This window comes from Ambystoma mexicanum, chromosome 1q (genome assembly GCF_040938575.1).
Source record: "Ambystoma mexicanum isolate Mex_15411 chromosome 1q, UKY_AmexF1_1, whole genome shotgun sequence".
NCBI lineage: Eukaryota > Metazoa > Chordata > Amphibia > Caudata > Ambystomatidae > Ambystoma > Ambystoma mexicanum.
In genome coordinates, this window is record NC_090922.1 from 941,770,634 (window position 1) to 941,797,336 (window position 26,703).

General features: G+C 47.1%; 1 protein-coding gene across 4 annotated transcripts in view; it reads left to right on the forward strand.

Annotated features, from left to right (window-relative positions):
- TTLL7 (tubulin tyrosine ligase like 7) overlaps positions 1-26,703 on the forward strand; it is a 2,250,822-nt gene that overhangs the window by 1,837,779 nt on the left and 386,340 nt on the right. For 3 of the 4 annotated variants that reach the window (XM_069641609.1, XM_069641610.1, XM_069641611.1), the window contains one exon: positions 18,071-18,354. In XM_069641609.1, the coding sequence (XP_069497710.1) occupies positions 18,071-18,354 (284 nt within the window). The remainder of the gene's footprint in view (positions 1-18,070; positions 18,355-26,703) is intronic. The other variant, XM_069641612.1, reaches the window with a different exon arrangement.

Below are 26,703 nucleotides of genomic sequence, written 5' to 3' on the forward strand. Positions count from 1 at the left end.
TAAAGAGCTCAAAATTCAAAATGCTAAAGCTCCAGGAGGTTATCAGGTCAGTGCAACCCATGGATTATCTGTCGTCGCTAGACCTTCAAGACGCATATTTTCATATCCCAATACGTCCACGACACAGGAGATATTTAAGGTTCGTCGTCGGGCGAAAGCATTTTCAGTTCAAGGTCCTCCCGTTCAGTCTCAAGTCCTCCCCCAGGACGTTCACCAAGTGTTTGGCCCCTATAGCGGCCCATTTAAGGAAGGACGGTCACCATGTCTATCCCTATCTAGACGACTGGCTGGTCAGAGGTTCGTCCATGGAACAAACACGAAACAGTCTGGGGGCCACGATGTCCCTCTTACAGGAACTGGGCTTCGCGATAAACTTCAGCAAGTCCTCAGTAGAGCCTTCGAGGACCTTGGTCTTTCTAGGAGCGGAGTTTCATACGCACACAAGCCTTGTAAGACCATCCAGCGAAAGAATACAGAAGCTACAAAGCAAGGCGTCGGAATGGAGATGCGGTACCAGGGTGTCGGTGCGCAAATACATGTCCCTGCTAGGGACCATGTCATCCTGCATTCCGTTGATAAACAACTGCCGTCTGTTTATGAGGCCTTGCCAGGAATTTCTAGCGGACCGTTGGGCGCAGAGCCAAGGTCGCTGGTCCGACAGACTGGTCATCGACGAACAACTGGTACAAGCACTCTGTTGGTGGAGAGTTTCTACTCATTTAACGAAAGGAATGCCTCTGGTGGAACCGGAGTTCCAGAAGACGGTGGTGACGGATGCATCGCTGAGCGGATGGGGAGCTCATCTGGATACGTAACAGGTACAAGGCCGGTGGTCGTTACAAGAGTCCTCCCTGCATATCAACCTGCTAGAACTGAGAGCAGTGCGGTGGGCTCTAAAATCTTTTCTTCCTCAACTGAGAGACTCTGTGGTGCGTGTCATGACGGACAACACGACTACAATGTTTTACCTAAGGAAACAAGGAGGAACACGTTCCAGGTCCCTGTCGATGGAGGCACAGAAAATCTGGCATTGGGCCCTGCAACACAACATGCTAATCTTGGCGTTCCACCTGCCAGGTGTGAGAAATGTGGAGGCAGATGCCCTCAGCAGGGAAATGAACGAAGTTCACGAATGGGTGCTGAACGACCAGCAACTACAACATGTATTCAAGAAGTGGGGACATCCTTCCATCAATCTGTTCGCAACGAAGGACAACAGGAAATGCCCGCAGTATGCAAGCAGATGGCCTCAGCAGGGCTCACTGGGGGATGCGTTCTCCTTCCCATGGACGAACAAATTCCTGTACGCATTCCCTCCATTTCCTCTTATCCGGAGGACGTTGCAATGGATCCTCAAGTACCCATGTCGGGTGATTCTGGTGGCCCCGTATTGGGCCAGACAGGTGTGGTTTTCAGACCTGCTGCACATAGCGGCGGCGGAGCCAATGAGGTTCAGGAAGTTCCCCAACCTTCTGTCTCGACAGGAGGGTACCGTTTGGCATCACGACCCGGACAGCCTCAAGTTGACGGCCTGGCTCCTGACTTCGCCGAATTTGGTCAGCTAACGATTCCGGAGGAGTGTCGTCGTATTCTGCAAGCGGCAAGAGCACCTTCCACAAACACTTCATACTCGTACAAATGGAGGAGTTTCTGTCAGTGGTGTGTGGATCAACCAGGTTTGGTTCCGCAGTCCATTACGCCGGAACAGCTCCTTCCATACTTGCTGTTCTTAGCTCAAAAGGGCTTATCGGTGTCGTCGATAAAAGTACACCTGGCCGCCATCTCCAGGTTTACGCGTCAACGGCATTCCGCACCATTATTCAGCGACCGCCTGATTAAGCACTTCCTTAAAGGTTTGTTCAGGAGTTTCCCTCCCGAGAAGAGATTTCCTCCGGTGTGGAGCCTCAATCTGGTGTTAGCGTCTCTTATGAAACCTCCTTTTGAACCAATGTCGTCATCGTCTCTAAAGTTTTGTCGTGGAAATTGGCCTTCCTGGTGGCCATCACTTCAGCCCGACGTATTTCGGAAATCCAAGCTCTAATGGTAGACCCACCATACGTAAGATTTTTCAAGAACAAGGTGGTCCTTGCCACTAACCCACAGTTCATACCGAAAGCTCCTTCAGTGTTCCATAAACATTCCTCTATTGTCTTACCTACGTTTTTTCCAGAGCCATACTCGGGAGTGGTGCGCACGTTACACACATTAGACGTGAAAAGGGCTCTCAAGTTTTATCTTCATCGCACGCAACCTTTCAGGAAAACGAGGCAATTGTTCGTGGCCTATGGTTTGGGTGCTAAAGGCAAAGCCATTTCAAAGCAAGGACTGTCAAGATGGGTATCGTCTACCATTTCGTACTGCCATTCCAAGGCTGGGAAGCCTCTTCTGCGACGCCCAAGAGCTCATTCAACTAGAGCGGCGGCATCGTCGACGGCGCTGTGGTCTGGAGTCCCTCTGGGGGACATCTGCATGGCGGCTACCTGGGCGGCTACACACACTTTTACCCGCCATTACTGCCTGTCACAACAACATGCCGAAGATACTCGGATGGGACAGGCGGTGCTTCGACACCTATTCCAATAAGGTAAGCCCCGGTTGAGGGGTTAGATCTTGTTGCAATTATGATTGAATATTGTTCGTTTTCTATGTTAACAATTGCTGATGGGTACACGACCTTAGGGAACGGGCATTGTGAGGAAAGTATGTGAGTTTGCATGCACGCCTCCTCTTTTCGGGATGGTACTGCTATGTAATCTATTCTAAGCATGTGAATCCATGAAAGATCCAATGCTGGAGAAGGGAATAGTTTCTTACCTGTAACTCCATTTCTCCAGCATTGGTATCTTTCATGGATTCACATGCGCCCGCCTGCCTCCCCTGGCCATGCAAACTGGTTCCCCCACTACTTTGGGGGCTGAAATCTGAGGGAGCGCGGGGGCGGGTCCTGTATTTATATCATGGCGTCCTGACGGCGCGGGCACGCATGATACAAAACGAGGTGGATAGGACGCATAAGCGTCGAAAAAGTTTTCCTACGGGAAAGGGTCTATATAATGTACCGGGGATTCCCAGCCTGACGACGGGGAATATTCTAAGCATGTGAATCCATGAAAGATACCAATGCTGGAGAAATGGAGTTACAGGTAAGAAACTATTCCCTTCATCCTCGTGCAATGCTACCAGATTCACTCTCATGCACATCTGGCAATTAGTCGTCAAATGGTATTGCACACCTGAAGGAATCTAAGCTATTTGGCATTGGCGTGGGTGTGGCTGGGCGCTGCTGATCTGTCCCCTTTCCCACACAGGTACTACAGCATTCTGGGCTTTAATTTAGTGATATTGCCCCTAACAAAGCTCTTAATATTATTAATTTTACTTCACTCTTTATTAACAAAAAATCGTAATATGGGGTATTAAAGGTTTTCTTTCCCATTATAACAATCTACATCGCTGATACTCTCCTTCCAGTATTCTTTCATAAATTATGCAGCATGTGGTGATTTTATTTTATGGTTCTCTCAACACCTGCAATGCGCTCGAGTATAATCACTGTCCCTACATGTATGACTAGCTGTTTCCCATGTGTGCCTTTCTGCAAACTGTTCTCCTCGCATTTGCATTTCAAGTGAAGATTAAAGGAGTGTCTGCCTAACACTTAGCATTTCCACTATGTGGTGGACCAGTTCAAAATTGCACAGAGTTCCCTTTTCACTTGTGTGCAAATGGTCACCTCCACGCAATTTACTCCTATTTTGAGCATGACCGCCCTGCCTTCCCTCCTTGGTTAAGATGTAAAGTGTGTTTGTGTAGAACTGTTAAAATTATTATTAGTTTGTTTTAATTGAATGCCATTTTAGGTCCTAACCGTCTACATTTATATACAAAAAATGGTAGAGCACTGGCAATGTTTAGTGTCTGTGTCCACTCCTTTACACTACTAATGCTCTGGTTATGAATTGACAAGTTGAGCATGGCTTAAACCTTGGTCATGGTCAGTGCAGTTTGTGTCTACCGCCACACTGAGAAGCGGTGTAGTACATGCTATGTCAGTTAAGAAAACTGTCAGTGACAAGTACTCTACAAACGATTCTGCCTATCACGACTTTGCCAATGTCATATTCAATTATTGTAATTTTCAACGCCGGATCTCTGTATGTTTAGTCTAAAAATTATAGCATAACCTCAGTCCGCTGCTCCTCTCTCGTTGCATAGGTGCCCTTATGTCCTTTTCTAGAGGAATGTTTGACACTTCTCCTTTGGCTGCTAACTTGAGTTTTCCTAGGAAGGATGATATGTGCTAAAATCTACAACAGTCTGGTCTTTTAAGATGAAAGCAGTTTCTAAAAATGTACTTTAATGCTCAATTATCATCTGTGTGTATATATCACATAGTTTGTTTGCTTTGATTGTAGTATTACTGCCGGTTTCCTATTATATATTTCGTGACCCAAGTTAGGTACTCTTGTTACTGGATTGACTTTTATCCGTTTTTTATATCAACCCAGACCATTCTTTCTACAGCTGCGGCCTTAACTATGGTTATTTGTGCAAGGTCCACTAAACTAGCTTCCAACCCAGGAGAAATATCACTTAGAGCTGGGCATGGCCCCGTCTGGGTTTTTACTCAACGTATGTGCAGCCTGTAAGCAACCTCTGTAGTCTTAATGAGTGTGTGGCCTGAGAGTACATTTCATTTTTTTAAACTATGATTATTTTTGCAACCGAGCACAGTGAAAACATTACAAGCAAAACCAGCGCATGGCAGTCGGCCCTCAACCCCTCCCGCTCTCCCCTGCCCAGCCACCCTATGCTTCTTCTTCTTCCGCTCACTTCGTTTCTGTCCCTTCCAGAACTCTGGCGGTGTTCCGGGTAGGAGGGTTATGGCCGGGAACCTCTGGTTATAATTTAGAAATGGTTTCCTGGTAGTGGTGCAGAGTCCCGGCTCTGGCCGCTGTTATCTTTTCTGCAATCAGAATGTCCCACATTTTCCCCACCACAGCGCCATCAGTGGTCCTTCAACAGTCTTCCAGGTACGAGCCACCACAATCTGCGCTGCCTGGAGGCATTGAGTCAAGAGTGTGGCCATTCTTCCTGATCCCAGTAGCATCCCGGGACTGGGGCACCCAGAAGGATGGTTTCAGGTTCCAGTGGGATTGCCTTCTGGGTGATGTCTGCGAACGTGGTCACGCATTGGGACCACAAAAGCTGCGCCTTTGGACACGACCACCACATGTGGTAAAAGGAACCAGGCTGTCCACATTGTCTCCAGCAGGCAGGACTCCGGGCCTGATTTATGTGATGGAATCTTATGCGGGTAATACCACCGTAATAGGAGTTTGTATGCACATTCTTGGTTTGTGATGCAGGAAGACGCTGAATGAGTTTGTGACCAAATATCCACCCAGTTCTGGTCAGTTAACGGATGCCCTAGGTCTGCCTCCCATTGGGCCATTGCTTGGGTTTTGAAGCTGAGGAAGTCTCCTGAAAAGCGTTTATATAGGACTGAGATCCTTCCCCGGGTCGGGAGATCTAGCAACGTTAGTTCAAGTGGCATTGGCGTGCGCGTTGCTGCTTCCTGGGTTTGTGGTTGGGAGCACCAGTGTCAAAGTTGAATATAGGTAAACCTGTCTGTTTCTTTCAGTCGAAAGGTCTCTTTACATTGTTCAAATGTTTGCGGATAACCTTCCGTGAAAAGTTGGCCCAGTGACTCTAAGCCTCCCCTTATCCATTTCCTAAAGTTATGGGGATTGGTTCTGGGGGCAAAAGAGGGGTTCATACAGACCGGGGAGAAGGGGCTAAAGCCCTTCGGGATCTTTTGTCGCCGCCGTGCCCAGTCCCATGCTTTTAACGTGTGTTTGGTGGAAAGTAGGAGTTCATCTCTGTTTTGTCAGAGATGGGGTGGCGTGTGTGGAAGGAAACGTAGAGGAAGAGGCAGCCGGGATTGTTCTATTTCCACCCATCTGGGGCGCCCCAAGGACAGTAGCCAGGCATGAATGTGGGCTAGTTGGGCCGCTATTTAGTAGTCTGAAGATCAGGGACTCCCAGTCCTCCCAGGCCAGCGTTTCCCAGCATTGTTCTTACGGGGATTCAGGCCTTTTTGCCTTTCCAGATAAATTGGAGCAGTTTCCTCTGGAGTCCTTGAAGTGCGTCTGGCGGAAATGTTCCTGGGAGAGCAGAGCATGCATATAGGAGTCTAGGAGGAGATTCAGCTTGCTCGCTGTGATGTGCCCCATTAGGGAGATTTCCTGCGTTGCCCATCTCTTCAGGTCTTTTTCTAGTTCGCGAAAGAGTGGGTGGAAGTTTACTTGATAAACTGCTTTAGGGTCTGCCGGGATCTGGACTCCCAGGTAGGGGATATGATATGATATGATATGGCATTTGCAACGCGCCTATACACAAGTGTTTCAAGGTGCGACAAGGCAGGGGGGGGAAACAAGGGGAAGACAGACAACGATCCTACTAGGCCAGGTGTCATTCAGATCGCGCAAGTGCAGGCGTGGGGGGAAGGGAAAAGTGCAAGGGGAAGGGGAGGGGGGGAAGTGCAGTACAAGGTAAGTAGCGTAAAAAATAATAAATAAGGCCAGCTGGTGGCAAGTGCAAGGTAGATGCAGAACAAGTGCTGGGAAGGGGGGGCTGTAAGGATACAGTGACAGTCCCGCAGTGCAGGGGGGTGCCAGGGAGGCAGTGAAAGTGGAGAGTGGCTGGGCCCTGGACCGAGGTCACTGAGAGTGGCCCAGTTGCAGATTCAGAGCAGATTCAGTGAAGAATTAAAGCTGTTCAGCAGGGGAGAGGGAGAGAGAAAGCAGAAGCAAAGAGGAAGGTTTTGAGGTGCTTCCGGAACTGGAGGTGGTTCTCCACAAGTTTCAGGGAGGCAGGAAGGCTGTTCCAGAGGGAGGCCCCTGCTGCAGAGAGAGATCTACCCCCAGCTCGTTGCTTCGAGAAGCGGCTGACCCTGAGGGAGTTGGAGACGGATGAGCGAAGGGCTCGGGAAGGAAGATATTTAGGAAGAGAGAGTTGAAGGTATTTGGGCCCCAGGCCCCAGAAGGCCTTGTGGACAATGCAGAGGGTTTTGAACTTAATCCTCGCAGCCACTGGGAGCCAGTGTAGAGATTTCAGTCCTGGAGAGATACGGTCCCTGGGCTTGAGTCCAAGGACAAGTCTCGCAGTTCTGTTCTAGATGAGTTGCAGAGGGCGGAGAGTGGAGGCAGGCAGATTAAGATAGAGGCTGTTACAGTAGTCCAGCTTTGAGAGAACCAGGGCTCGGGAGACAGTGAGCTTCTGGGGGAAGGAGAGGAAGGGAAGAATACCTCTGAGGAGGTGCAGCTGGTAGTGTGACTTCTTAGAGATGTCTGATATATGAGGAGAGAAGGAGAGTGTGGAGTCGAAGATGACCCCGAGGTTTTTTGCCTTGCAGGTAGGAGCAGGAAGGGGGCCAAGGGAGGCCGGCCAGAGAGCTGCAGGGAAGGAGGGAGTGATTGTGCCGATAAGTAGAATCTCAGACTTACTGGCATTAAGGCAAAGGTCATTGGCGGCACACCATTCCTGGATAGCAGACAGATAGTCAGAGATGAGGGAAGGAGAGGAGGAGGCCGAGGGTAGCCTGAAAATGAGCTGGTTATCGTCCGCATAGCACTGGAAGTTGGGGCAGATAGCGTTTTCACTCCATTTGCAGGGCATAGTGAGGAGATGGCCTCTCGGTCGCTCGGCGACAGACCGGACCCAAAGGCTACTGATTTGTGGTAGTTAATGGAGAAGCCTGTGACTTTCCTATAGTTGTCTATTTCTGTCAGGGCATGACGTAGGGAGCGAGCGGGTTCCGTGAGAGTAATCAGGACGTCGTCTGCATAGAGGGCTATTTTGTGTTGGGTGAGGCCGATCTGAGGGCCTTTGTTGTTGGGATTGGCTCTGATCCTCTGGGCAAATGGCTCCATCACCATGGCAAAGAGTAATGGGGATAGCGGGCATCCCTGCCAGGTCCCTTACCCAAGTGATATCGGGGTGGAGAGGCACCATTGACTCGAAGGAGGACCATCTTCTGGAACATGGGTGCGATGTGAAAGGCTTCCATGGTTTGGCTTAGGAAGGTCCAGTCCACCCTGTCGAATGCTTTGATAGCATCCAGGGCCACCAGGACTAGTTTCTGGATTTCCGATTGCAAGGTAAATCAGGTTCAGGACTCTGCGGACGTTATCTCCCGTCGATCTGTTGACGATGAAGCCCGATTGGTCTGGGTGGATTATTTCGGGCAGGATGGCTGCAAGGCGGTTTGCCAGGATTTACGAATAGATGTTAGCGTCAGTGTTCATCAGGGCAATTTGTCTGTACAAGGCTGGGTCTTTCGGGTCTTTTCCCGGCTTGGGCAACAAGATTGTGATGGATTCTGCCATCGAGGGAGTGACCGTGCCCGAGTCCCTGAAGGAGTTAAAGAGGGCGACCGTAGGGGCCACCAGTTGCAGTCGGAATATTTTATAGAATTTTGCTGAGAACCTGTCGGGCCCTGGGACCCGTGCTCTGAGGGTTTTAATAACTTCTTCAACTCTTCAACTTCCTCGTTCGTGATAGGTGTGTCAAGGTTTATTTGGGCTGACTCCTTCAGGTGGGGTAGCGTTGTTTTATTTGTAGGTACTCCCTTTGTTTGCTTTCGTCTCTAGGAGTGGGGGACATCGCCTGGGCCAGGTGGTCTGCCACCAATTGTTGTTTTTCTCTGTTGTTTTCCCATCTCTCTCAGGGGCATATCGTTGAGAAGTGGGTCAAATAAAGCCCACCAGCAGCACGGTGGAGGGTATGTAGCCTGGTGGGCTCGGAGTTCCAGGGTTACTGGTGCGTGGTCTGAAAGGGTGCTTGTTCCAATCAAGATTTCATTGGCGTAAGCCAGAGTTTGCGGAGAGGTTAGGAGGAGGTCAATTCTGGAGAAGGTCCTGTGGATGTATGAGTAAAATGAAAAGTCCCTCTCTGTAGGATGGACCACATCCAGTGTTCTGAAGAGGCACAGGATTCCCAGGGCTGTGTTAAGATCTTTGGAGGAGGGGGGTGTGACTTGTCTTTCGTAGGGTCCGGGACACTGTTGAAGTCACCTCCAATTGCCGTCAACCCTTCTGAGAAGGCTGAGAGGGTTGCGCCCAGGGAGTCGTAGGAGGCCGTCTGGCCCACGTTAGGAGCGTAGGCGGAGACTAGCGTGTAGAGTTGGCCCAATAGGAGGCACTTGATTGCCACATAGCAGCCTTCTGGATCTATTTTGGTGTTTAAGGTCTGCGGGTCTAGGCCCTTTCGGAAGAGGATCGCCGTCCCTCCTTTTTTGGTGCCATCCGGGGCCAGGAACTGCAATGGGAAGTCTTTGGATCTAACACGGCCAAAATCCCCCGGGAGCAGGTGGGTCTCCTGTAGCCTAGCCACACCTGTGTCTTCGTCTAGGAGTCGATCGATGATCGATTTACGTTTAGCCGGGGAGTTCAGGCCCTTGACGTTGAGAGAGATAAATCAGAGAGTTCAAGAGCCGTGGGGGGGGGTCCATCGCTGGGGAGGGAGGAGGACTAGCCGCCATTATAGAGGAGTTGCGACTGCTGGTCTCTGAACTTTTAAACGGGGTCTCCAATGGGAGGGCCCCAACTTATACAACATGGGGGGGCCTGGGGTTTCAGGAACAGACCCCCCTTGGCCAGTGTGGCCATAGCCATGCACTCTGCCAACGTGGTGGGGTCTGGCAACTGCATGAAAAAGTCATTCCAAGGACTCATTGATGGTCTCTGCCTTGGAAATGGGCATGAGCCGTGGGATGCACGCAGCTAGACTTATCTTAAAAAGCTGAAGAGTTGGTGTTTTCGGTAGGGCAATCTGGGGGTTCCGGAAGACCCGAGGAGGGCGAAGATTCACCATATGCGTGTGAGGAGCATGCAGGTAGTCATTTCCTTTTCCGTATCTTGGGACTCGGGACCAGGAAGTCCCTTTGGATTTTGTTGGGGAGGCTGGAACTTCACCATTATTGTCGGTTATTGTATATGCTGTGGCGCCTTCCGGGGAGCCTGAGTGTAGGATTTTCTCAGCGTCTTCCAGATGGTTAATTCTACGGAGGGATCCATTGTGGGTGAACTGAAGAGCTGTGGGAAAGAGCCACCTGTATCGAATCTGGTGGTTTTGAAGGGTTCTTTTTTTGTAAAGTGAGTAGTGAGAGGTCCTGGAAGGATAGTTAGTCTCGGGTGCAACTTATCTCTGGGATGGCTTCCTTGGTTGTAAAGAAGTGCACTCTGGTTATCACATCAGGAGGGGAATCTGTTGTCACCCCTTGTCGAGGGCGCAGTCTATGGGTGCGGTCCATTAGAAGCAACGGTCTGTCTACGTGGGGGAGGGGGGCCTGAGAAAAGTTCCCACATATTCAGGGAGATCTTTGTCCGGGATAGAGGCTGGAATACCCCGGATTCGACGATTGTTGCGAAGGGCCCTGTTTTCCAAGTCCTCCTGTTTGAACTCTAGAATCTCACACCTATCCTGCAGGGACCGGATCAAGCGTTGGAACTCCCCCATTGATGTTAACCGGTCCTGAGAACGATCCTCAATTTCCCCCATACGCTGTTCCACTTCTGTAACCCTTTGGTTGGGATGTTCAAGTTTTGTGGTGAGTTCCGTCATGCATGATCTGAATTCTGTTGTGATGTATGCCATGAAGGCGTGGATGTCCTCTTTGGTTGCTAGTGATTCTTTGTCGTATGCTGTCTTTTGTGGGGCTATCTTGAGAGGGGTATCGGTTTTCTTGGCCTTGTCGGTTGCCAATAGCATTGTGGAGATGTCCGCGTTTTTATTGGCCTTTGCTTGCTTAGCCATGGTGGGTTCCTGTTGAAAGGGAGGGGGCAAGTGTTGAGGTGTTTGTTTTTGACTAGCAGGAGCAGCCAGGTGAAGGTCACTGGGATCGCCCCTAGCAGCTCTTTAAGTTGGTGAGTGCACTATGCCTTCGTTCGATGCTCTCGTTGGGTAGAATGCAGCTGCAGGAAGTTTTCTTTTCAGCAGCGGGTGGCCAAGCGCTGCGGAGGTAGCCAGTACCCACTGGGTGTCTGATAGCTGGCGGGGGGGCAGAGGGGGGAATAGCTGAATGGGCTGGGCGCCCCAGGAAGAGAGAAGGGGGCGAAACCCCTATTTAGGGCTATGTTGCTGGCTGCTTATCAACGCAGGCCTTGTAGAAGAGGCGTTATTGGTCAGGTGGAGCTGGCTTACCTTTAGGCGGGACGTCCCAACACCGCTGGTGCGGCTCCCTTAGGCCTTGTCGTTGTGGTCATCAGTGTGACCTTTCCGGGCGAGGAGATGTCTGTCGAGCTCTGCTAGTTGGGCAGGGGCGCCTCAGGAATAGGCTGATGATAAGCAGACTTTAGGATGCGGCCATAGATCGAGGTGGGCTGTATTCCGTGTAGGGCTTGTGATGTGGCTAGCCCTTCGGATCTTGTAAGTTCAGCTCTTAGTTGCGTTTGCCCCCGCTAGCACCAGCAGGCCAGCCAAAAGTTCAGTGCATGGGAGGATAAGTGAAAAAAGCTGTTTTCCCTGAGAGTTTGCTGATGTTTGATTCCTTATTAGGTAGCTCCCTCAGCTGTCTGCATACGTCTCGCTTCTTTCTTCATATGTGAACCCAGGAGTTTTCAATTGTTGTCAGTAGTAAATGTTCCCTCTTTTTTTCCACAGGGGACCTGATTATGGTTTTGTTGTGGGCCGGTGTGCCCCAGGAGGTGAAAGCAGGCTTGAAGTGGCCTGGAATTAGAGGGGAGGTGGACTGTGCAGTTGGGTCTTTACTCACCAGGCGGCCCCCGCTGTTCCAGGCAGCCTCTGGGAGCACAGGCGAGCTGGTGTTCTTTTGGTGGCTCCGTTTAGACGTCTGATCTCAGCGGCTGTATTCATGAGGCGCTGGATGGCCGATGCGTCCTGGAACAGGGAACACTCGCTGGGGAGGAGCCCCCGCCTGTACCTAATCTCTGGGTATAAAACACCTAATCTCTGTGTAGGAAACACCTGTGTATGAGCGCGATATAAATAAAATATCATATCGTAAAATATCTTATAAGGGACCTCCCTGCTAGCTGAACCTACCTGCCAGAGTTGTTGTGGGGTTATTTAGGTTTACATTCAAGAGAAATGACCTGTAACTTCGGCAGTCTTGGACCTTTGCCCTTTTTCGGGTGATACTTTGAAGTGGCACCCTTGTAGCTTATGGGCCTCATCACGAGTTGGGCGGTATCTGAGCTGTAATACCACCCAACTTTCTTAGCGTTAGCAGCACACCCACCGGTTGGCAGTGGGTGCAGCAGTAATACCGTTACCGTTGCATTGAAAGGCTACTGCCCAACTCGTGATCAGGTCCTTTATGTCACACTGCAGTTTGATTAGCTGGTACAAAAGCTTCATTTTTATAGGTTTTACTACCTGGTGGAAAACCATCTATGCCTGGAAACCTTTAAATGCACTATCAAATTCTTCAGAAGTTGGACCTTGCTGTCGCTAGCTTTGAATGTTAGACATCTTTTATCCAACTTTTCATAACGAGGGTCATCTTCCGATGCATATAATCTTTGATGGGAGCCTCTAAAAAAGTGTTTTGCCTTTATTCCCTATATGGAAATCTCCCTTGTGTTGGTCCTATCTCGGGTTTGATGTTTGTACCTTCATTTAAAATCATTATAAATGTAAGGAGCTTCTTCCTCCTCCACTTATCCACATATTTCAGCTTTATGGAAAGGTAACTGCACTTGCTGAGTAAAGAGTGTTTAATCCATTTCTAACCTTTGAATTCGTTGTACCTTTTTGGGAATTCGTAGGATCTAGCTTTTATATTCAATTTACCTTATTTAATTAGTAGGTTTGTTCGTTTATTTTTCACCTCTTTGTGTTAGGAGCACTTTATGTTCTGCAAAGTTCTCTCCATAATGCTTTGCATATTTCCCACACTTTTCCTGTCTTGGTTCCCTGAATGTTATTTTTTTCATAGAATCATAGTAAATACAGATTGCCTCAGTGAAGGCATTTGGTTGCACGATAGACTGTCGCAATGTTTTTGTAGAGGGCACATGGTACTCAACCTTTCTATGGGCCTCATTACGAGTCCGGCGGTAACCGCGGCGGTAAAACCACCTGGTTACCGCCGGACTCGTATTACCATTCCGCCTCCGTGATTCCCGGAATTACCGGGGCATTACAACCCCAGTTTTCCGGGAATCACGGAGGCGGAATGGTGTTAATCCCCATTCCCATTGAGTCTTACGGGACTCGATGGGAATGGGGATCATGGAAACACCGGCAGCATCTCGTAATGCTGCCGGTGTTTCCTCGTCCGCCTGCAGGCGGGCGGTGTTAAACCCGCCAGGTCAGACCTGACGGGAACATCACCTCCCACCTGCAGGAGTTGTGATCGCCAGGCGTGGCACCACCGTTGTTTCCATACCGGGCGATTTGTAATGAGGCCCTATGTGTTAGTTGGCGACACACATCTCTCAGCATAGTTACCTTGCCCCTGACATCTGTCACAAGAGAGGGAAGGAACAGAGCACTCCACACATGTACCAATTGGATGTAGTTATATTATTTCACTGTAAAGAAAGGATTGCCTGCTTCGCTGTACAATGCAACACTTTAGATTTTTTGCACCTTGGAAATGCCCTTCAGTTCACTAACAGTATCAGGATATTCAAGGCACACACACACACACACTTCTTTCTTGGTCTCTGGGATGGAGGTGTGGTCACAGTACATTCGTAGTGGTATATGATCCCTCTCCTAGGGGACTCCTTCAGTCGAAAGCAGCAGGGATATCTCCTGCCGCCCGAGTGTTTCATGCCATAATAGGCTCTGACTTGTCTCTGAAGATTGCCAGCACCTGTCAGGCTTAATCCCCAGCATGGTAGAGATGCCTGTCTTCTGTCTTCCTCTTGGGTTTTCTCTCTTCCTGTCACTCTCGTTCGCCAACCTCTGCTGGCCTCAGGACCATCAGCATGCTAATTAAAATGCGGCTCGCTCTAATGATAGTTGGCCCTTGCCAGCTTCAAGGGTTATAGCCCTGTGCAGGCACATTACATCAATCTCTACTTGATGTCTAATCCTTCTCAGGGACTATGCTAGTGGGCTCAGCCATGTGCTTGACTCTCCTCCTCCTACTCCGATGTAGCTAGATTGCTTCTGCTTCCTTTTTATACTGTGTGTGGCTGGTTCTAGATTCCCCAACAAACTCTGTGATTGGTGGGCCAGTTCCCCGATTAGCACTCTGTCCTTGGATTGCATTGGGCATAGGTTTCTTCCGTAATGCTTACTTAATTCATTTGTTGTGTGTTCCTAATAGGCTGTGTAATATGCCAGTCGCCCTCTTTGAACCAGGTATGGCAGCCCAGCACTCCCATCTCCGCGTGCTGCCACTATTTTGTTTCCCTTCCCATAATCAGTAGGTGAGCAGCTCATCCAGGTTCACAAGCTGCTGCTTTTTCTTTGGCTCCCATCCATGCTCTACTCATAGACTGCTATGCTTTTGTACACGCCAAACAATTCTCCTGTGCCACCAGTGGTCGTGCACACTGAGCTTTAGGGTAGTAGCACACACCCTGGGTGTAATACCTCTTTTACAAATATCTTCTTATAGTTCTTCTGTCCCTTGTTCATGCTACAAACCAGCTGCCTTCTTATTGGGAACCCTTCTCTGCCCCCCAATACTGTACATCTTGTGACCTGCAAAGGGATGGCTTTCCTGAAGTGACGGCAGCGGGCTGTGAGGGGTGGCTGTGTGAACTCTGAAGAATCCCTCATATACCACTGCCTAGGGTCACATCACCTAGAGGGTGGCTTCTCCTGGACCCCAGAGCTCCCTGCACACCTTCCAGGCCCTCCCTTAGAAGTGACTTCATAACATATCCTTTGACTGGTTCTGTTGAATGGACACCTCTTGGTTTGTCAATGTGGGTTTGCTCTCTCTAGCCTTCTGTATGAACTCCCCCCTTTCTTTGTATTTAATGAAACATAGCAAATATGCTCTTAAGGCCTGACTATGCATTTGGCCATTGTCCTAGGGTCTTCTCCTCTGTTGATGTCACTTTCTGTTTCATGCTGCCATCAATTTGGCCTGTAGTCATGTTACTTTTGTTATGAGCTTATTAGTGAGTGAAACATCTGCTTTGGCATTGTCCTGCAGCACTGACCCTCCAGTTCTTTCCACATCCACTGTTCCGTCAATGTGCCATTGTTCCAATGTGGGGAGCGTTGTAATCTATTGTATTGTCCACGTAATCTCTTGCCACTTTCAGTAGTACAGTTCGGCTTTTATGTTCCTCTTTGCTTTTAGGATCCCCTCATGAGTAGTCAGGCATGTTGCCTGGCTACTAATTATGGAACTTTGTGGGACAGAATCTTATTCTTTCCACCTCTGGTCTTTATCAAACTTGACTGCTATCTGTTTCATGTTGTTACCTTTCTTTGGGATGTGGGTAGTATCTACTAGCGTCTTAGTATTCTCTCTTTCGAGCTGTCCCAGTCTTAGCTTTTTCTCTCCCCTGATTCTTATAGTTTTCTGACGCTCACTTTATGAAGCACAGCTCAGGACTACATCACAAGCATTGTTTGGTAGAAATGTATCACCACCCAGAAATGTATTCCAGTGTGGTAATGCAGCACTGGCTTCCCTGCTATTGTTGACGGTCTGATTTTTCATGCTGTAGCAAGAGTAGCCACTTCCTGCTTTCTTTCTGCTCAATATTATTGTTTCTATTAAGACGTCCAGTGCAGATCACTCTGTGGGTAATAAATCAATCTATTGTTCTTGGGAGCCAACCTTTGGAGACCCGATTGTGGGCATAATTCGTACTTTCTCCTTGCAGGTTCATGTCTCTAACTTACTGTGGTCTCTTTCCTGCTGGCCTTTTCTGATACTTTGGGTAGGGCGCAGGGCGGTTTAGTTCACACTTCTCACTACCCTCACCATATGGCCAACTCCTGTAGAAGTGCTCTTCTCGCAGTAATCCAGTGAACTCACCTTCGGCTGTCATGGCCACCCCTCTGACCTAAGCATGGCATCAACAGAACCACACGCCACATCACCATCTATTGCTCTCCTGGCTCTTGCTCTCTAATCTACACCCCCTGTCTCCTACTTCGGTAAAAGCCTCCTCCTGTCTGCCACTATTTCACCACTGCGCATCTTTTCTAGCACCCTTGTCTACTAATCGTCCATACCCTCGGTGTTGCCTGATGGGGTCTGCTACTCACACTGGTTGTACTACTTTTCTTTCTGTGCTAGGAACTATGTTCTTTCAGTTTGACTCAGGAGACAGCCCCAACCCCCTCTCGCCTTCCCTCTCACTCACGATTGCTTTGATTTTAATGGACTGTTGTTGATTTGTCACAGAACATAGAGAGCTATGTCTACTAACCATGCCCCCAAATGTCATTATTTGTGACGGTGAGTGGCTTAAGGACCACCAAACATTGTGCTTAGTATGATTTAATGTAGCACGCTGCAGACGTAGTAGAAACACGGACGAAAACAAATCTGGCATTTAACAAAAAGTGCATTTGTTTTAGAAATAGTTTTGGAGGCTTACCTTTTCCTTGACAGAAGGTGCCAGCTCGGCATAGGAAAGTGGAGCTATCAGCTCCTGTACCGTGAAGCTGGGTTGCTAGTCCTTGTGTTTCCTACCTGCAGCGCATGGAACATCTGGTCCCAGACTTCAAGAGAAGCACTACAGTGCATTTGCAATCTTGGTTTCCTTGGGTTTGCTCTTCCTGGCATCCTCTGCATCTAGCATCTAGATAAACAACCTTTTCACAAGTAATGACGGCAAGGGAGTTGGACTGTTCTCCATGAACCAATTATTTTTACCAAAAGGATGACACGAGCGGGGTTACTATAGAGATGATAAGGAAGACCCATTTCTCAGGTTTTCCCCAGCAGCTTATTCCAATATGCTTTAAATCACTGCTACTCTGTAGTGCATCTATATTTTCGTTGTGGTCCAAATATGTGTTTTTTATTAGAACCTTCCTAAGAATTCGCTTTGTTTGTTACCTCTATACTTTGCATGTGTATATTTACAGAAACATGCTTGCTTAATTTGACAGTATGTGTTCATTTACATTTTATAGCAGCAAGTGTATCTCTCCTTCCTACTCCACGTGGCTCTCTTTCTTCTTGGTTAACCATTTTCCTGCCACCTTTCTCTTTTGATGCAGGTTATCATTTTAGTAGTCAACACATAGTATAATTTTTGATTTTCTTCCCCAATTGTAACTTTGCATGTGTCACTTTAGCCGTCATTCGTGGTGTTTAAATCCTTGATTCCGAACCCATTAAGTGAATGTTGCGGTTTACGTATTGAGCAGGCCGGGGGAAGCAGTTCATAAGTACCCTCCCGTACATCTTAGCATCTTAAATTGTACTTTCCTAACTGGTTTGACATGAATAAAAATGTAAATTTGTACTAAGTGCTGACGTTTACAATTGTTGGCATCTGCATATCCTGCCAAGTCTGAACTGATGCATGCAGTTGCAAGGCACTTAATTCTCCCACAATAAAAATTGTTACCATTTCAATGAAGTCAACTATCAACTTATTTGCATGTTCTCTCAAGTCATTTTATTGTTATACTGTTTCCAGCCACTGCTCTTGAGTGCCTGTCATTATCCTGTCTAAAGCATGAGGCAACACAGCTCATTCCCTATCAGGAACACTGCCAAGTTTAACAAAATAACCCTTGTTTCAGCGCCCAGTCTGGGCAAGCTGCCTTGAATGAGTATGTCCCTAATGCTGGCATGCTTCTCTCATGATCTCCATCAGGCAGCAGTGTACCTGCTATTGCATTGGGTGATGAGCACACAGCATTGTCAAGCTGCACAAGCAGATTACTAATGGTTCTGCTACTATTTGTTGCCTTCAACCAGACAATAGATTTTCTTCAGGCGACCAGGAACAGGCCATCGGTTCTAGGAAATGTTGCTAAAGGAGATCTTCAGCATGTGTGCCAGCTCTAGGTGTCGATTGCATGACACTGAGATAAATGTCACTGGGGTTTATCTGGGGCTGAATGTAATGATTTTCTGAGTTTGATTTGTTTCCTTATCCAGGCAGAATGCATTGGAAGCCACCCCTTAAAAATGTAAAGGCTCCACCTTACTCATCTTCATCATCACCCTCCACAGCTCCTATAAGGCGCTCTGTGAGTTGCCCTCGTTCAATATCGGCTATGACTTCACAGTCCCACACCTCGGAACAGCGCCCCTTTTCTGCAAAACCATCAACCCCAGTAAGGAGGCCATCTTCAGGGAACAGATCACACTCATTGAACCGAAGCCCTTTCTTGAACAGAGTCCCTCGCACCACCACCCTGGGCACAATTTATTCATCAGCGGTAAGTGCACTTCCTTCCCTCTAAACATTTGCAAATGTTACTAAGAACATTCACAGTTATGTATACAAATATAAATGTTCATGGAGGTAAGCATGCACATGTGCATGGGGCGAGAGTGCATGTTTGCCTTTGGTAGGCATGGACGCAAATGTCAGTACCTGGGCTTTGAGAGCAGTTACCTGTACATATGGCAGCAATATTTGCTGTACCTGTAAAGCATTATGTGTGAGTAGCTGACCATACAATGGTGGTACCTAGCATATGGTGCGAGGACTGGAGTATTTAATTGAACATATGATGTCAGTAACTGTGTATATGGTGTAAATTCCTCACATATGAAGGAAATACCAGTTAATAGCAAAAAAGGCATGCAATTGTGGTCCCTAGGCATATGACGACACTTTTCCGCACATTTCAAGCTGGGTGCTAATCCCATGTAAGAATTCTGTATGTGACCGTGTAAGTGGTCTGCAGGGTATACAAATAGGGACAGTTCCTGTGTGTTTTTTGCACCCCAACCAGTACACCGGCAATTGCAACTGTCAAATAATTAAGTAGAGACCAGACCACGCTCGGTTAACCAACCAAAAGCAAATTTAGGAATGTTAGTCTGCATTGGCAGTATCCAGCATTCCCCGCCAACAGGATAAAAGTGGATATCAGAATATGCTCATATTCGGGACAGAAAATAAGAAAATGAATGTTCGAATCTAGGTCCATCGGACAAAATGGACACATGCATATTCCTCAGTAAGTACCAGTGAGCGAATTCATGTAGTATTTAGCACATGTAGAAGTGTAACAAAAAAGCATCAGGCTCATGACCCCAGAGCGATTTGGGTGGTGCTATCATGAGGAAAAAACAAATGTTAAGGGATTCGGGGACCTGGGATTGTCAAAAGAAGGGAATCCTCTTGTGTTTTGTGTTCTCTTCAGTTAAAATAAATTTCAGTTTAGATGTAGCTGATTTGAGGCCTTTTTATTCCAGCTCTTAATTATCCCTTACACATTGTTTTGCTTTTTAGCAGCTCAGCAGAAGCCCAGATGATATTCTTTGCTTTGAAAGAAGATTGAGTGGAAGGAAGGTATGCTTCAAAAATGTCAAGAAGAATAATTTTGGGACTGTTAAAATGGTTGTATAATGGAGTGTAGCTATTAACAAGAACAATAGAGTATTGGAACTCGGTTCCTGCCATTCCCATTCACTTCGATCTCTGTTCTCCAGTTATACTACTTTCTGCTGCTCTTCATTGCGAGCCAACAAAGCAGATTTAATGCAAGCAATCAAGGATTTATCAATAGATGTTGGATCACTCAGATAATTTAAAGCATTACCATTGTTTAGTTCCCCAACTATGTAATTAATCAGGGGCAACTGATGGGCTTGCTCACTAGACAATTAATATCTTAATATAATTTGTGTCAGACTAAACCTTCAATGGCAAAATAATCAGATTGGCACTCCACATGTCAGCTAAATATTTCATATCAGGTTCATTATGAGCAGCAAGTGAGAGGGCTGAGGCAGCAAGGCATAGTAATCGTTTGCAAAATGTATTCTGGGCCATTTCTAAAATGTCTTCTCAGAAATCGAATCACATATCATGTTTACAATATTTGCGGCATTCACAGACCAGGATGTTGAGCACAAAGGATCTGCATCACACATTGCAGTCCTTGTACTAGGGGTAAACCCCCCTAAACTTCCAGATATCACCTTTCTTCCTAATTACAACTTTCTCCATCACGTAGGTGTTCCTCACTCTAGATTCCCCATCTTTGAGTGATGGTTTAGTCGGTGACCCCACACCTGTAAAGAAAGATTCCGTGCCAGCTTGGACACCCTTCTAAACCACACTTTCGAATGGATTGTGTCCATCCACATATTCGTCATCTTTTGATACTTCCATTCCAGCATCAGCTGCTTCTGAAAAAAACATTCTCGACAGAGGGCGCTGTGCACTGGTCACGTCGACTCGATGTCCCTTGAGGCTCTTCGTTCAACGTCATCATCAGTATATGTAGCACGCACAGCCCGTTGGCTTCAGTTCCGTTTTTCCGACGCAGCTTTCACTTCAAAGACTTACAGCATGCTTCAATTGTTCATCGAAACTTTGATTCGACTGGATTTAAATTTGAAATGTCTTCATCGTCAGCTCCCTTGACGCTAAAGACAGGTTTAAAAAAATGTCAGGATTGTGGGGATAACATTTCGATCACCGACCGCCACTGCGTATATCTCTGGTGTCTTGGCACAGAACATTGCATGTCGAAGTGTCATTCCTGTCAGACGATGCCCAGCAAAGCTCTAATGGAGCGTAAAGGTAAATTGACAGCGAGTAGGACCCCCTTGAAATTCCCTTAGAATATTTCGAAGAAAAGAAAGTCTGACAAGTTGAGAGAATCTCCTTGATGGAAGAGATGCCAGAAAAGATCTCGATGAAGGAGTTGATCATGTCACTCTTCATCTTTGTCTAAGAAGGCAAAGAAAAGATGTCACAGAGCTCCTTCGACCTCAAGGTCTCCCCTGAGAGAATTGTGTGCTCGATCAAATCCATCTCCCCAGATAAATGAGATGCGTTTTGAAGAGAAATTATGAAAATCTTCAGGAAGGCGGCTTGACCCGCTCGAAAGAGAAGGAGATAGACCATGCCCTTGTCGCTCTGCATAAAGACAACATAGAGAAGTCAAAGGCTAAACGCTGTGAACCTTCGAGTTCAGGACGTAAGCCTGATTCTCACTGAGAGCATTCAAGGCCTCAATCTGGGGAGAAAACATCTAGGGCTTCGACAAGCTGAGAATCCAGTCAAAGGTCTCTTCGAAGAAGAAGAAGTCGACAACTTTGACAAAAACTGGGTCTATTTCATCGACGCAATCAGCATCGCAGCCGTCAATGCCTGTGTCGAAGTCTATGACAACGAAAACGACGACGTCATTAACTTTGAAGTTGTTTTCAAAGACTTTGTTAAAGCTGTCGAAGCCACCTCCGATACAGCAAAAGACGTATAAGCCTTTGCCAAAAAAGGATTTTATAAGTCCTTAACATCAAAATATGAGGACCATGAACCCTCTGATGATAATACTCTACCTTTTAGCCTGGAATTTGGCACTGCAAATGTACCAGATGCATTAATTTCAGAGGAGTCTAGAATAATAGATTTGTATGAGAATCTAGAAACGGCCACTGGTGTGGATACATCACCAGAGTTTGCATTTTGGAAGCCAGAACCCTTTGACCATGCTGATGCCTCATATAGGCAACTGCTGAGCAAAGAAGCAGAATTTTTAGGGTGGAGTAGACCTGCTCCTCCATTTGATCAGGATTATTTGACTGATCAACTAGACTAGCGTCCTCAGAAAGATCCAATTTTACTTTTTCTTGTTGCTCTCCGAAGAAGGGTTACAACAAACTGGGAATCTCCAGAAACTGTGCCTGCAGTTAACAAATGTTTCTCTAGAAAGTATAGGCCATGGAGTAGTGACCCAGGATATTTAACTAAACATCCAACACCAGGTTTAGTGATCCAGACGACAACGTCCACCAAACAATCTGCATACCCTACTAGTCCTCCAGACAGGGATGACAAACTGCTGGATGCTTGGGCACAAAAGATCTTTACTCTTGGCAGTATGTATGGTTTTGAAATCCGTAAATGCTACCTGTTCCTTGTCAAAGTGTATGTTCACCCTGTGGGATTGCGTAGCAATGGCGAATTACCACATTCCGATGGGGAAGAAAGAGATGGCTTCCTGGCTATTTTTAAGGATGGTAAGGAGGCAATTTGTGAGTGCCTTCATTCAGGTCTGGATACTGCACACAGCATTAGCAGATCCATGGTGACTAGTACCGTACTACGCAGATTTGTGTGGTTGAGAAAGTCAGGGTTTGCACCAGACGTGCAATCCAGGCTTCTCAATATGCCTTTTGATGGCTCTCCAACGTTTGGCAGCAAGGCTGATGAAAGTCTGGAAAAACTGTACACCTCTAAAGCGGCAGCAAAGTTTCAGTGCTGCAATCAGTCAGCCTCAACATTCTTACCCCAATACATCATCTTGGAGGGGTAAGTCCTTTCATTTCTATTCCTGAGTTGAAAGGGCGGGAGGACAGGCTAGAAAAGATTCTGTTGTGGTTGACAAGGGAGAGGTACTAAGTCCACCCAAGCAACTGCTACTTTGCCCTCAGCCGCTGCTTCAGCCACCTCAAAACATCTCTAAGACCTTAGCCCACAAGACCCCAGTGGGAGGCAGACTTTCACAACATCTGCAAGAATGGCAGGGCAGGGCATTACTTCAGATGCATGGGCACTGGAAACAAGGTTACTGCCTTGCCTTTCTAAAAAGGCCTCAGGATCATCTAACGGGGAACAGCTCTTTCAAGATTCCAGATCCGTTCCTTGTGCAGGAAATTTTGACCATGCAAGAGAAAGGTGCTATACAACCAATACCTGTAGCGGAGAGGAACAAGGGTTGGTACTCCCCGTACTTTCTAAACCCCAAGAAGGACGGAGGTTTGAGACCCATCTTAGACTTAAGAAACCTGAAGAAGTTTCTCAGGAAGGACAAGTTTAAGATGGTTACTCTTTCTCGGATCCTTCAGGCCCTCCAACTCCAAGACTGGATGGTGTCATTGGACCTTCAGGATGCTTACTTTCAAGTGCCTATGCATCACAAGCACAGAAGGTAGCTGAGGTTTACGGTTGACTGTTCTCATTTTAAGTTTTGAATTCTGCCATTCTGGCTGACCTCCGCCATGGGTTTTTTCACCTAGTTGATGGCTGTTGTGGCACCAAGTCTAAGCAGAGGGGAGATTCACGTCTACCCCCACCTGGACGATTGGCTGATCAGGCCCCGTTTTCCCGAACAGACCCTGGAACATCTCAGCTTAACCTGCCACTCTCTTCACAGACTGGGCTTCTCCCTTAGTTACAAGAAGTCCCACATGACACCATCTCAGAAGCTCCAATTGCTCAACAGATTCTGCAGATGGTCACCAAATTCCAGAGTGCCCAGCATCTTTCAGCCTTCGACATTTTGAGGTTGCTCGGCTTCATGGCATCCTGCATTTTTCTGGTGCCAGAGGCTCGCCTGAGAATGAGATCTCTCCAATGGGCTCTCAGGACTCAGTGGTCCCAATTCTCAGTCAAGATGTCAGATGTTCTTCAAGTTCTGAGCAGAATCACACAGGATCTTCTGTGGTGGGCTTGCAAGGACAACATTGTGAAGGGAGAATCCTTTTGGCAACCATGACCAGAGATAACAGTAGTGACAGATGCCTCAATCACGGGGTGGGGAGCCTACACCAACGATCTGACAATCCGCTTCCTTTGGTCTCCATCGGAGTCCAAACTACACATCAGTCTATTGGAGCTGAGAGCTATCAGACTAGCGCTGAAAGCTTTTCAGCCCTCTGTACGGGGAAATAATGTCCTGATAATGAGGGACACCACGGTGGCCAAGTACTTCCTCAACAAGAGAGGAGGCGTAGGGTGACTACCTCGGGGCAGAGAGGCAATGCAGCTCTGGTTCTGGGCAATTCAAGAAGGAATCTCCCTATCAGCACTTACCCAGCCGGAGAGGAGAACACAACTTCAAGAGATCTTCACCCTTTGGGGAACCCTGCAAGTGGATCTGTTCACGACCAGTCTCAATCGGAAGTGCAAACTGTTCTGCTCCAGGGAATTTCCCCAAAGAGGAGCTCTAAGAGACGTGTTCATAGTAGACTGCGAGTTTCCACTTCTGTACGTGGTTTGTCCAGTCCCCGTCATTCCTCACGTGATCAGGAAGTTGAGACAGTTCGAGAAATCCATGATCCTAAATGCTCTGGATTGGGCCAGGAGGACGTGCTACCCAGACCTTCTGAACATGTCCATCTGCCCTCCCATACGTCTTCCACACAGAGAAGACCTTCTCTCTCTCTCTCTCTCTCTCTCTCTCTCTCTCTCTCTCTCTCTCTCTCTCTCTCTCTCTCTCTTTTTCTCTCTCTCTCTCTCTCAATTGAATTTAGACTTGTCCTTAAGAAATATCATGGACAGACTGAAGAACAGCTCTCCCAAATTCACCTTCCTGGGTGGAAGTTGAGTCTAGACAATAATGTTTCACAAAAGTGTGAATAGTAGACCAAGTGGCTGCCGCGCAGATGTCTTTAATTGGTACCCCTCACTGCAGAGCAGAAGATGTTGCCATGTCCCTTGTGGAGTGGGCCCTCAGGCCTTCCGGTGATCTTTACCGGCTAGTCTGTAACATTCCCGAACAGCCAGAATAATCCATCTGGATAGGGTTTGTTTTGTTACCGCCAAGCCTAATTTATGACCAGTATCGTCAATGAATAACTGATAATTTTGGTGAATCTTTGACATTCTTGAGATGTAGAAACTGAGAGCTCTTCTCGGGTCCAGTCTATGTAAACTTTCCTCATCTTTTCCAGGATAAGGAGGCGGGTAAAAAGTTGTAAAATAATGTTTTGTCGCAAATGGAAGTGGGAGACTATTTGTGGCATAAAAGAAGGTTTCACCTTAAGAACAACTTTGTCCTTAAAGAAAATGGTGCATGGAGGTTTACAGGAAAGTGCGTGCAACTCACTCACCCCGAGGGCTGCCATTATTGCTACTAGCAAAATAGTCTTTAAAGTTAATAGTCTTAACGGACATGAATGCATTGGTTCAAAAGGAATGTATGTTAGAAACTTCAGCACAAGATTTAAATCACATGTCAGGTTTACAGTCATCAATGTATGTTTGTTACTTTGTAAAAGTTGCTCCAGAGTAATGTAATCTAAATTGTCAATTGTATAGTGTCTTTTACCATTGGTATGGCCACAAAGCACTGTATCTTAATGCCCTCGGGGGACCGAAGTCCAAGGTATGGGAAAGTGGTTGGAGGAGTTTAGAATGCGTGTGTGTGCATTTTTGCCGATATGTTAATTGCCCATGCCGCTCTGGCATGTGGATGGGTGCTGTGAGGCAGTGGGGAGAGTGTACGAGTGCAGGACACTCATTATGTATCCAGCTAGACAACATTTTTGCTGTGGGAACGTAGCTGCATTCTTATGGCAGTGGTGTTGTACGTTGTGTCTTAAAATAGATTGCAGATGCGTCTGGGGGATTGGGGGGGCTGGCTGCGGCTATCATGGAGTGTGATATGTATTGGTGTGTCTCTGCTGGTTTCTTGGTTTTGTAGATGTTGCACAGATTCTGTCCTGTGGTCTACTGGAGTTTATTCTCTCTGTTGCTACGTAGATTCCATGAGGGTTCAATGCTGCCTCAGCCCAATTGACAAGTGGTTAAATAACCTGAAGTGTGGCATGGGTTTGTCAGGATGTGTGGGGAAAAGCCATGTCTTGAGGGCCTTCTGGAAGGCTAGGTGATCCTCTAAGCGGCAGATGCTAAGGGGTACTAGGTTCCAGATTGTGGGAGCTTGGAGGAAGAAGGAGGATTCCCTTATTCTTGTGGATTTGAAGGGAGGGATTACAAGGAGTGCAGTGCCTGATCTCAGGTTTCTATTGGGTTGATAACGGGTAAGTTTGTGTTGCAGGTATTCTGGGCCTGTCCTGTGGAGGGCACGGTGGTTGATGTACATGGCTTTGAAGGAGGCCCGTCATCTGAGAAGGAGCCAGTGGAGGACACAGAGGGTGTGTGTGTGTGATCTGCTCTCTTGGGACAAAATCTCGGAGGAGCTTAGCTGCAGTGTTTTGGACCCGTTGGAGCTTTCTGAGTTGATCTGCAGAGGAGAACAAAAAGTGGTTGCTCCTAGAATTTTAGGAACTCCCGTCCCCTGCACACTATCTAGTATCTGTGGAGCAGATCAGTAATTCAGTGTTATTTATATATAATTTCACATTAACATTTAATGCATATGATGCAGTCTATAGTTCAGTTGGTGGGTAGTAAGAGTAAATACCCAGCTCACAAAGTTCATGTAAAGACAATTAACACATTTATTTATACAATGTTTTTAGGCCCAACGCGTTTCGAGTATAAACTCTTCTTCAGGGGCAAAATCATATTTCACAAAATTCTAGAAAAAGATAGAAATAAGTACATCTTAGTATAATTGCATTACAATTTCATTTCAATCATTAATTATTCGATACAAAAAAAAACGGATAAAATGTCAGGTGTGTTCAACAGGTATGGTAAAGCTAGTAAGATTCAGTCAGCTATTTCTTACTGCAGTATAATTTCTTGTAAGAGGGTCATAGACATAACTTCTAACCAATCTAGTCTGTAAAAAGGAGTGGTCCTAGGAAGGCTGAAAGAGCATTTTAGCAAAATGGAAGAAAGATTGAGTAATGTGACTTACCAACTATATTGGTCACATAGTTGAAAAAGAAGTATCCAACGGAACATTAAG